This window comes from Centroberyx affinis, unplaced genomic scaffold (genome assembly GCF_046629955.1).
Source record: "Centroberyx affinis isolate AG114_WGS23_722 - 3 ecotype Tasmania unplaced genomic scaffold, CSIRO-AGI_Caff_v1 ptg009911l_1, whole genome shotgun sequence".
NCBI classification, from domain to species: domain Eukaryota; kingdom Metazoa; phylum Chordata; class Actinopteri; order Beryciformes; family Berycidae; genus Centroberyx; species Centroberyx affinis.
Window position 1 is genome coordinate 20,001 of NW_027284681.1, and position 11,956 is coordinate 31,956.

Consider the following 11,956-nt stretch of genomic DNA (forward strand, 5'->3'; position numbering starts at 1 on the left):
GATTTATATGGCGGATGACTTTCCAGGGGAAGCAGTAAATCCACTTAAATCTACTTAAGATCTGCAAGTTGCAATGTTGTCGCTGTTTCTTGCAGACCCCAAGGAAGTTTAAAGTTCCCTTATGATGTTTTTGTTTTCAAATCTACTGTGACTCAGGTTAAGAGTAGTGTTTACAATGTTACAATGCAAGTAATTGTAGTTTAAGTTAAAGGAGTATTTATTGAATGAATTTGAAGACTTGAAGGATTTTAGCCATTTTTTTGTGTGAAGGGAAGTAGAGCTGCAACGATTAATCGATTAGTTGTCAACTATTAAATTAATCGCCAACTATTTTGATAATCAATTAATCGGTTTGAGTAATTTTTTAAGAAAAATAAGTCAAAATTCTCTGATTCCAGCTTCTTAAATGTGAATATTTCCTGGTTTCTTTCCTCCTCTATGACAGTAAACTGAATATCTTTGGGTTGTGGACAAAACAAGACATTTGAGGACGTCATCTTGGGCTTTGGGAAACACTGATCCACATTTTTCACCATTTTCTGACATTTTATAGACCAAACAACTAATCGATTAATCGAGAAAATAATCGACAGATTAATCCACAATGAAAATAATAGTTAGTTGCAGCCCTAAAGGGAAGTCTGGTTGTGATGTGGTGTTTTTCGAAAATGCAGTTATTTTGAATTTCGAAAAAACAAAATCAAATGTTTAGTGTCTACTTTAACTCATCTTTGACTTAGAAGAAAAATGTCAGTTCCTAAACCAGGGCCTCTTTAAGTTTTATATGGAAGAAAAGCTGTTGCCCTGATAATAATTAATCGGGATCCCAGTAAACAAACAGCCAGGAGTTTTACATTTTCTTTACTTTGGTTTTTGTTTTTGACGCCCTCTGCCTCCCCTCCCTCCCCTCTCCTCCCTCCAGTCCTCTGCAGGGCCGAGCGACAGCACAGACGGCCGGGGGGTGAAGAGGAAAGCCGAGGACAGCGACAGCGAGCCTGAGCCCGAAGACAACGTCAGGTAAACAGCTGACTGCACTCCGAGGGGGGGGGGGGGGGGAGCGGACTAATGCTGCGTTCATGTCATGTCGGATTTACCGTAAATACGAGCCGCCGACTGGGAGAAAGCGTTCACGTCAGCCTCCTAGTGGTGATTACAAGTAGGACATGGGAAGTTTTTGTAGCTCTGATTTCTCCCACTTCACCAATTGCAGAAGTGTGTCGACCCTGACCACTGTACACCCTGTCCCATTGTGAGCCAATCAAATCAAGGCAAAGCAATGGCTCTGTATCAAACTCTAGCTCCTGATTGGCTGCCTGTTGCGCTTCTCTACATGGACGGTTTATTAGCCCAACGTTAGTCGAAGCCTAACATTTCCATATGGTGACGCAGAGCAGCTGTGAGGCCACTAAAGAGAAAATGAAGTTGAGACAAAAAAGAAAATCCATTCTGTAACTGAGTGAGCAAGTTTTAAATTAAAATTCAAAATCTGCTCTTGTCTGTTGATTAAATGTTTCACTCAGACCTGATTCTACACAAGAAATAGCGTTAGGGTGATATACAGTATTTGTAAGAGATTTGAGATTTCTGTAAATTTTATATTAATTTTGGCCGATACAAATTATTCTTGGCAGGTATTTTTTATTTTTTTTGTAAGTTTACCAACTCAATATTTACCAGCAATAAAGGACTTGAATTGAATATGAGCTCCTTGGCCGAGAAGTAAATTTCGGACACTGCCACCAGAATGAGGGGTTCAGTTCCCTCTGGGGCTTCCCATCAGGGTTCCTACGCAGTATGGAAATGTATGGAATTTGATTTTTAGTAATTTCCAGGTCTGGATAAGTATGGAAAAAAGAAAAGATGGTATGGAAAAATATTTGTGTTTCCAGACTATTGCCCCTATTCTGTTTTCTAAAATATAAAATTCAGAATTTCTAAAAATAAATTGATCATACAAGCAGAGTGTTTTTCATGACGCTTGGAGCAGCCAGCGCAGCCAAAATGTTTTCCACTGTGAGAGAGAGCGCGGGCCAGAGTGAGCGTGATGTCATCGAAAGCAAGGCAAGAAGTCACCAAATATTAAGCTTGTCTGAACATTTATGAGTTACGCAGTGATGTAGTTATCAGAAAAGTAAACAGACGGATTGAATAAAACTGAACTTGTCTGGGTTTGGTGTTAATTGACTTGTATGAGCTACAGTACCTAGCTACAATCTTCTGGCAATTATTTGGCAACATAATAGCATACATAGTCAGAATGTAACATACATGTTAACAGTTGGATTTTAAAACCATTTATTTACATAATAAACATCTAGCTGTTTGTACTCGGATGTCAAATATGGTCTAAAAAAATCTACCGAAAAGTCTGGAAATTTGAGTCTGGAAAAGTATGGAAAATGTGTAGGAACCCTGGGTCTTGTAGTTTAGATAAACATGTCCACCAAACAGCAGATAATAAAATCAAAACACCTTTTATATAAACAAAAGCCTTGCAGAAGATCAGGTAAGCTGCTGTTAACCAACAGAACCAGGGAGACGCTCCCATTAATGCCACTGTACCACAACACAGGCTGTTTAACTCTCCGCTCCCCCCACCCCACCCCCGCTCAGCAGCTCCCGCCACCCTCTGCAAGTGATTAATATGGAAAGGAGGAATATTCTTGCAAATTCCTCTGTGACGCACTTGCCAAAGCTGTTAAATCCATCGGGCTAAATTGGTATTCATGGAGGCTTTCCTCTCACAAGTCGGCGCTCCCCGCGGGCCGCTCCGAGGATTGACTAGACAGATGCCGGACGGCCTTGATTATGTGTGCAGAATGGCTTCGCCGTCGCAAATCTACCAATAAGTCAAAGCCATTAAACTATTCCCGGCAGCAGTGGGGAAGTTTCTCCGGTTTTCAGCCTATAGATGAATGAATGGCGTCTTGAGAACCAGCAGGTTTAGAATGAGCCAACGTATCGTTTAGACACATTTACATTTACATTATAGGCGTTTAGCCGACTCTCCCGTCCATGGTGACTTGCAGTGAGTGCAGCAGTAGAATTGGCTTTAATTCCAAGATCACCAACAGTAGGGCTGGACAATATGGTTGAAATCGATATCACGATAATCATAAGGATTTTTTAGGATATCGATATATATATATAACGATATGGCTCACATAAGCGAAATCACGTTAAATAATCAAATTAATGTTCATCATATTGAACCGAATGGTAATGTTTGGTATGATGTCAAACTAAACTGAACTTTTCACATAATATTCCTACCATACTTCATTTTGTCTGAGTTTCTAAATAAAATTAGCTTGTTCTCATCAGTTCAGACAGCAGAATTGTGCGTCTCGATATCCCAAAATCACCATATCATCACAATATAATCCCACTGAAAGACGATAAACGATAATATTGAATTATCGTCCAGCCCTTTATTATGATAATCAAAATCCCAGAGGATCTGTAGTCTGATATCACGATATTGATATTGCATCGCTATATCGCCCAGCTCTAGCATAAGTAACCAATAACAAAGAGCGCACGCGTCAAAGCATTTTTGTGTCGTTAGAGAGTTTATGTGTAATCCAGAGAGTTTATGTGTAATCCAGTGCTTGGTAAAGAACTGGAGCTGCGAGATTATTAAACACTTAAATGCTTAAACAATAAACCAGACTAAAGTATAGACAGCACATACCTCAACTGAATGAAACTGTAATATTAGGTATCCTTTTATTTGAACGTGATATCTCAGGAACGCCTTGAGGGAATTTCTTCAAATTTGGCACAAACGTCCACTTGGACTCGAGGATGAACTGATTAGAATTTGGTGGTCAAAGGTCAACTTCACTGTGACATCGTAATGTTTTGCTTACCACTGTAGCTGAGAAAACGATCTTGGGTCAAGATCGGTGGAAGTGCTGTCACTTACTTTTGCAGACACCAAAATCCTTTAAGTTGACCTAATAATCACATTAATTATATATGTTCAATAAATAAAGACTGTCCTTGCAATGATAAAACAAAGTTTATTGGCAGAGGCATACAACCGCGAGGCGGTTATTTCTAGTTTTTATTAGTAAAGTAATAATACATGTGCTGCTGTGACCGGTGCAGGTTATGGGAGGAGGGATGGAAGCAGAGATACTACAAGACGAAGTTCGACGTGGACGTGACAGACGACGACTTCAGGCGCAAGGTGGTGAAGTCGTATGTGGAGGGTCTCTGCTGGGTGCTGCGCTACTACTACCAGGTAAGACTGGACTCTCATGAGGGTTCACTGACACGCACATTAATGACCCCGTCTTAACCTGGTGTAGGGAAAACTCCCGACTTAATTGTCATGTTAACACCTATTACCTCCGTCTGTTAGCAAAATTTCTCAAAGTTATCAGTGGATTTGCACTTTTGGAAAGATTGTTCATGGGGCAAGGAAGAACTGATTAACCTGTGATACCAATTGACCAAAGGAGGGTGTGGCAGTGGGCGTGGCCTCTCATGAAAAGGCATATAACGTACGCACGGATTCATATAACACCATCAAACTTTGTGGCCAATCAGCAAAGAGAAGAACTTTGGAGTCTAAAACTAGGCTACGTGAATTGTAGCTTTATTTTCTTGGGCTTGACCATTTTCATCCACCGAATGTCAGTTATAGATGGGTATATGAGATAGTTATGGTAGGTGTTGAAGCTTATTCTACTGTTGCACTCATTGTAACTAAGTCACAAACAGTACAAGCAACCAATAATAAGGAGTGCAAGACTTCAAACCTCTGCGCACAGACAATAGATGTGATAAGTCTTCCTCTATCCCAATTGACAGTTTCAAAGTTCCTACAGTGTGGCTGTCCTTAACAAGTGTCCCTCTGGAGTCTCCAAATGGCCTTTTGGAAATCTGCCTAGACATTACCCTAGAAACTGCCACATACTCATTTTTTGTTGTTTTGTCATCTACTTTGAACCTGGATTTGGTCGGGCCTGGAGCTGTGGCTCCGTTGAGTTTTCAGGCTGAAATAGCACAGCCACAGGCAGGATGTTTTTTTTCTTTTAGGCAAGAAAAAAACAGCAATTTCCACTGTGTTTGAGCTTGTGTTACTCGGTGTCAGTAATACTTGGAGTAATTCTGACACTTGGAGAAGAAACTCCCAAGGCTTACCTCTCAGGAAAGACCAAGTTTATGCCTTTAGTCACAGGGGTTCAAGTACAGTAACCATTTTATTTTGGGTATGTAATTTTCGGTCTCGTCTTCAGAAAAAGGAGGTGCTTTCCCAGGGGTTAAAAACGGTTTAAAATTTCATCCTAACAGTGGATGGCTATTCAGATGTTTTGATTAGGCATGCCATCACTGTGGAAAAGAGACACAACAGAAACCCTTCTAGGTTTGTCAGAACGGTTTCAGTGTGGTTTGGACTTTGACCAGAGTCACTTCCATAATTACCTCAGACCGTTCCCAATCGGTCCCGACAAAGAAAAGACCTGGACACAGTAAACACTTAAGTGATGATCGGTGTTTTTATCTGAGAAACGGCAAAAAGATTTTTCTTTATCCTGAATGTCAAGGACTCCTCTTTGCTGAGCATCTCAACAAAGAATCTCCGGCTCTGTCCAGCGGTCCTCCTCCGTATCTCCAGCTATTATTTGCAGTGTGATTATATACTAAATCATTTTATTGTTGTAAAATATTGATCTTTATCTTGAAATGAAATAATTAGCCGTGGGCCCTCTCCAGAAGAGCCTCGGCGTATCAGGCGTGAGCCGGGGGGATTTGTCCAAGGTAATTGTGCGCTCTGTGCATGCGGGCTCTGTGTTGACACCACATGCTCGGCAATCGAAAGCCCGTCCCGGGGGGGGCGTTCTGGATGAATTCATTAGCGGGGCCCTCGGCGGACGGGGACGTGTCTGGTCTTTGCTGCCACACATTCACGGTTCTGCCGCCGAACAGAGTTATGATCACGCACACCTCAACCAAATGCTCAGGGAAGGAGACGCTGGTTTGCCCAAAAGCCCAAAACACAAAAGGCGAGATTCACACTTTGTTCTGTATCTCAATTGTTTGAGATCCGTTGTTTCTTTGTCTTGGAATCCAGGTGAAAGCGTTGGTTTTTCTGTCCCAATAAAGACAGACTCCAAGTAATACCTGAATTTTTTCTACCTTTTTTTTAGTCCATGCACCTTGGTTGTAAGTCAAGGTAGCGTCAGTTTTGTTTTTCTTGTCTGTCGTTATAAGTTTTATCAGGTTATTTATGTGATTTGAGACGTTGCTTGCCTTGGTCACAAATTAATTTCTCCCCACGCTCAAAAAATGTCAACGTTATTTCCCCCCTAAATGTTCTGTGCAATTATTTGAATGTAGGAATCTAGGCGCTTTTTCTACCTTTTTTATTATGGTAAAGTCCCATATTATCATTTGAATGAACATCTTTAATAATAGAGTGGTCGGCTTTAAAATGAGCTTTCAGAGGACCTCGTTTTCTCAGAGGTGCGTTGTGGGAAGTGAAGGTCGTCCTTTGGTGTGACTTTGAAAGGCCGGGCTTGTTTTGCTTGGAAAGGATAAGCGTTCCTATTGCTGGATTTGCAGGGTTAATTTTTTTCTTCTTTGTTTTTTTTTTTCTTGCTCCTACATAAACATTTCAAAAATACAGACAAGAAGAGGAGAATGGATTTTGAGTTGTACTGGAGAATATGTTGTACCCAGGGCTTTAGGGTTCACACTACACTCCAAAGACTGGCTTTATTTTCATTCCTGCATATTTAGACACTATAGTAGCGAAGGCCAGAAACTCATTTCGAGTCGCAACAGCCACCAGGCGCGTACTGGAGAGTATTTTACACATGGGCCTATGCAATCTGAAGATTTTTAAATGTCAGCCACAGCCAGGTTAGTCTGATCAGATTGTATTTTAAGCTTTATGGTGCGGTGGAACTTGTCTGAAAAAGGGCAAAGAGGCTTTTTTTTCTCCATCAGTTGCCTCGTCTTCTTTGGGTGGGTTTTGCACCGTCCTTCTGTCCTTTTTTTTTTTGGTTGCCAGTCAGTAACTCCCTTTACATCTAATGTTTAAAGGATAAGTTTGTCAATTTTCAACCTATATATAACTCCTCTCTTCCTCCTGTAGTTGTTGGACCCACAGACAGTATTGTTTCCAGTCAGCTGTCAGTTGAAGCTCCGCTGCCTCTTGCTGCAACAATGAGTCCAAACTGTTTGTCAAAATATTCCAGAAAAGCCGTTTGTGTCTCCACAGAGTCGAGAGGAAACAGACTCAGTTCCTCCGTTACGCAAACTTTCACTAATCAAGAAATCACAGAACTATTTTTCTCTGCCGCAGCACAGACCGCTGTGGGGTGAAAGGCGGTTCCTGGCGGAGTGATCTGGTTCTGGACGGTCAGGTCAGATCGTAAACAGTAGAGTTTGGTAGAAGAGTGGAAACAGTGCGGTGCCGCTGCTTTCCGGGCCCGCGGATGGAAATACGTCGGTCGCTCTCCGTATCGTTTTCACAAACGGCTTTTCTGGAGATATTCTGACAAACAGTTTGGACTCATTGTTGCAGCAAGAGGCAGCAGAGCTTCAACTGACAGCTGACTGGAGACAATACTGTCTGTGGGTCCAACAGCTACAGCGATGGGCGATTTTGGACCTATAGATAATGAGTCTCTTCCAACTTATCCTTTAAAATAATAAATGTCTGTGGCACAGCAGAACGGTAGCAAATTAATACCAACCACCGGCAAACTGCTGGTAAATATTGTCTGTGGCCACTGTGGCAGGTCACTAACCAGCATTAACAGAGCCTGTTCTTTTCTAAAAAAAAAATAGTTAGATGGTAAAAGAAAAGTAGCACATGCAATTTGGTACGGGTTTTCTGCGTTGCGTAATGGCCGTATGAGAATTTCTTCTAATATGTAACGTCATGGTAAAGTCAGTAAATGTTCCCTTGTTCATCGGCAGGGCTGTGCTTCCTGGAAGTGGTACTTCCCCTTCCACTACGCTCCGTTCGCCTCCGACTTCAAAGACATCAAAGGCATGTTCACCGACTTTGAGATGGGGACCAAACCGGTAAGAACAGACCGAAGGCTTTCGTCTTGTCCTCCCCTTTCTTCTCCTGGTCTGTCTTTTCTTCTCTCCTCTTGTCCTCCTCTTCCCTAGTGTCTTTTCTCTTTTCCTCTCATCTACTCATCTTTTCTTCTTGTCCTTTTCTTCTCTTCTGTCATGTCTGTTTTCTCTCTTCTCTTCCTGTCTCATCTCTTCATATCTTCTCTTTTCTGTTGTTCTCTTCATCTCTCCTCTTGTCTGCTCTTGTTAGGGCTGGGCGATATGGTTGAAATCAATATCATGATAATCATAAGGATTTTTCTCTATCAATATATATCACAATATGGTTCATGTATGCAAAATCACGTTAAATAATCAAATTAATGTTCATCTCATTGAACGGAATGGTAATGTTAGGTGTGATGTCAAACAAAACAGAAATATTATTATAAATAATATTCCTACCATACCTCATTTTGTGAGAGTTTTTAAGTAAAATTTGCTTGTCATCATCAATTTAGACAGCAGAAATGTGTCACGATATCAAAATATCTTCATATCATCACGATATGATTCCACTGAAAGACGATACACGATAATATTGAATTATCACCCAGCCCTAGCTCTTGTTTTCGCTTCTCTTGGTCATTGTAAGTTTGCTTTTTTTCATCATCTTCTGAGTATTTTCTAGACCTTGTTCTCGACCAGTATTTTAGACCCATACAATATATTTGGAGATTTTGTTTTGAATTGTTCTTCTCGTGGGTCTTACCTGTGCAGTTAATGCTGATACTGATGTATCTGAGTATCTAATTATCTCTCTGTGGTTGTCGTGTGCAGTTCAAACCACTGGAGCAGCTGATGGGCGTGTTTCCTGCTGCCAGCGGCAACTTCCTGCCCACAACATGGAGAAGCCTCATGGCCAGTCCGGTAAGTTTTAGTGTCCAAAATCATTTCAAGGTTGCTGCGCAGGTCTAGACAGTTTGGAAGACTGTTGTCACAATTCACAGGTCTTTAAAAGTCTGGAAAAGTACAAAAACTCAAAATCAGTTTGGAAAAAGTCTGGAAATCCACCTCTACACTGAACTACTTGCCTGTGAAAGACTTTGTATGTCGCTGTAGTATTCAAAGTCTCTAATCAAAGATGTAATACGCAATACATCTGCAATGTCTAAAAATGTACATCTGGAAAAGACTCTGACTTTCAAATGGAAACTTTAGAGCTGCTGCTTCTTGGTTTTACACGCTCTTTCAGCTTTTCCATTCTTGTTCAATTCTGTTCAATGCCTCCCTCTGAAACAGGACTCTTCCATCATCGACTTCTACCCCGATGACTTTGCCATTGATCTCAACGGCAAGAAGTATGCTTGGCAAGGTGAGTCACTGTCCTGCTTGGTAACCCAGATTTTAAAGGGAGTGAAGGGGCCTCTTTTCTTGCGATATTTTTCCTACAAATTTATGCCATTACATCGAGTCTAAGAAACACAGATGTGACGTTTTTACAAGTGAAAATTATTTAGAATTATTTAGAATTTTTTTAGTAATTTATTCTCCCCCAGAAAGAGCTACAGGCTGCATTTCTAGCAGATATAAAGAACCACTGAACCCTTTAAATGTGATATGAAGGAACGTGGGTCATATGTCACTCAATAGGTAAAGCCAAGGCACTAACACTGCCAGGGTCGGGGGTTCAGTTCCCGCTGGCGCCACCCAAACATTTGCTTTGCATGAAAGCGTCCAGGATTTTTAAGATACTTCTAAGTTACAGTTGGGAGTACAAACATTCTGTATCCAAGTATGTCCTGTTCTGTTGTGTTTGAAGGTGTGGCGCTGTTGCCCTTTGTGGACGAGCGTCGGCTGAGAGCGGCTCTGGCGGACGTTTACCCCGACCTCACACCTGAAGAGAGTGAGTAGTACTTTCCTATAAAGACACAGAGTCACTGCAGTGTTTCCCCTAGGATGGAGTTGTAGCAGCGGAGGTGAAGCACGCGCGTGAAATTATAATTTTTTTTTTGCACAAACATTTTTTTGTGCGCTCGCAAAGCACGCCCTGCCAGGAGGTTTCTACGTGTCTGCCGGCACCAGAAGGGCTCTTGAGGCCTAAGTACATACAGTACATTTGTGCACAGTAATGAGCAGGGGAAATGTCTGTCTAGCCCTCTGTATGTCTGTAGTAAGGTGAATGATAATCTAGGGCTGGGCGATATGGCCAAAAATATTATCACGATATGTTTTTTCATATTGATCGATATCGATATTTATCATGATAAATATTTAATAATAACAATAAGGCTCAATTTACAGTTTTAAGAGTATTCTATTTAGGACAGAACCCTAAAGAACCCACATGGTTAATTATGGTTTATAATTACACTGTTTCCCACAGAATGACAGTGTAACTGTGGCAAATACAAGAGTTGGTTAAGTGGTCGACCTATAGTTTTTTTTTTTTTTTTTTTTTTTTTTTTATAACCTAAACAAATCCATATAAACCCCTCGCATGCGACTGGCAGGAGTCACTACAAAGAGAATTTGGGCAAGGGAAGAGGTGTCACTCCAGTCAAAACAAATAAAAGTTGATGTCTTGTGTTAACTAAAAATTATGTACATTTATTGGTAGGAGACAAAAAAATACAAATTCACTTTAGGCGCCTATGTCTCCTTATCTATTGATTTATTTTATCCAGAGATTATGGCGGAAGTCGCTAGTGAGTGAATTGTCTCGGTTCCTTCCCATTTCTGTGCACTAAATCGGGAGTGAGACATCTCAATTCATGTCTCCTATCTTTGCAGCATTACGTTGATACTGAAAAGATAGCTATCTTCTCAACTAGTGACTGTAGCCTATTATTTTCCGCTAGTTTTCCTTAAGTTTTTGTCAGGTTAGTTAACTTCGGATGGGAGGAGTGGTCAGCGATCAGAGCAGGAAAGATGACGTTGCGCAGGCATGCGAGCACTTTGTACGGATTGCATTTACACCTGATAGTTCCAAACACAAGAGAGAGACCGAAAGAGAGTGTGTGTCTTTGGCGACAGTTTCCTCAGTCTCTCGCACTCGGTTTCGCTCCCGCAGTAGCTCACTTCCTCCTGAGTAACGTGCTGCTCCACACCGGTGCTCATTCTGAGTTGCTGTGAGTGGGGGGAGGAGCCGGAGCAGTGCGTCAACCAGTTTGATCTCTGCTGGCTCAGCGCGTAGTGTTTTTGTAGGTCGAAAATAACTACTCTTACTGTGTAAAATAACTATATCGAAAATAGATCTCATAAATTTATCATCGTTATCGTGGAAGATTTTTTTTGTGATAATAATCAATATCGTTTTATCGCCCAGCCCTATGATAATCCTGAATCTGTGATCAGCATTGCTTGCTTCATTGTTGACATCTACCTTGTTGTTATAATTGTTGTGCCGACATTATCAGGTAAGCGCAAAGTTTCTCGTTTATATGCTTTACTCACTGGTGTGTGAGTTTTGTTAATGAAGTGTATCTCCTGCCCTGACAAGTATGTGCATGGTGTGTCATGTAGAAGCTTTGATAGGTGTGATTTTAGTTGATTTCAAATGTAAACACTTGACCTGACCTTTTGACATTTAAAACACTCAAAGTACTACCTGCTAGCTCGGGATGGACTGGGGCATCTGGGAGATTTGGGAGGGCAAGCTGGCTTTGGGGTTAAATAATATGAAAGTAGGTAGTAGGTAGATTTCATTTGAAAGTGTTGATTTCAGTCTAGATTAATGATGACAAACATTAACACCTCATCTTCTGTTTTTCATTTACAACAAGCAACTAAGTCGACAGCCATTAAATGCCTTAATAGGACAGGATTGCTTCTCACAGGAAAAGGAAATCACAATAATACCGCTCACAGCATAATTAATGTGTGGATATTTAAGTGTATGGTACAATCTTTAGGGTGACCACAAAGTGTC

The 11,956-nt window shown here is 41.1% G+C and overlaps 1 protein-coding gene across 1 annotated transcript in view; it reads left to right on the forward strand.

Annotated features, from left to right (window-relative positions):
• Positions 1-9,931, forward strand: part of xrn2 (5'-3' exoribonuclease 2) — a gene marked incomplete at its 3' end in the record, with an annotated part of 27,109 nt that extends 17,178 nt beyond the window's left edge. Inside the window, exons 17-22 of the mRNA XM_071514770.1 lie at positions 923-1,017; positions 4,114-4,249; positions 7,942-8,049; positions 8,866-8,955; positions 9,328-9,400; positions 9,848-9,931. Coding sequence (XP_071370871.1) covers positions 923-1,017; positions 4,114-4,249; positions 7,942-8,049; positions 8,866-8,955; positions 9,328-9,400; positions 9,848-9,931 — 586 coding nt within the window. The remainder of the gene's footprint in view (positions 1-922; positions 1,018-4,113; positions 4,250-7,941; positions 8,050-8,865; positions 8,956-9,327; positions 9,401-9,847) is intronic.
• Between the last annotated feature and the right edge of the window lie 2,025 nt (positions 9,932-11,956).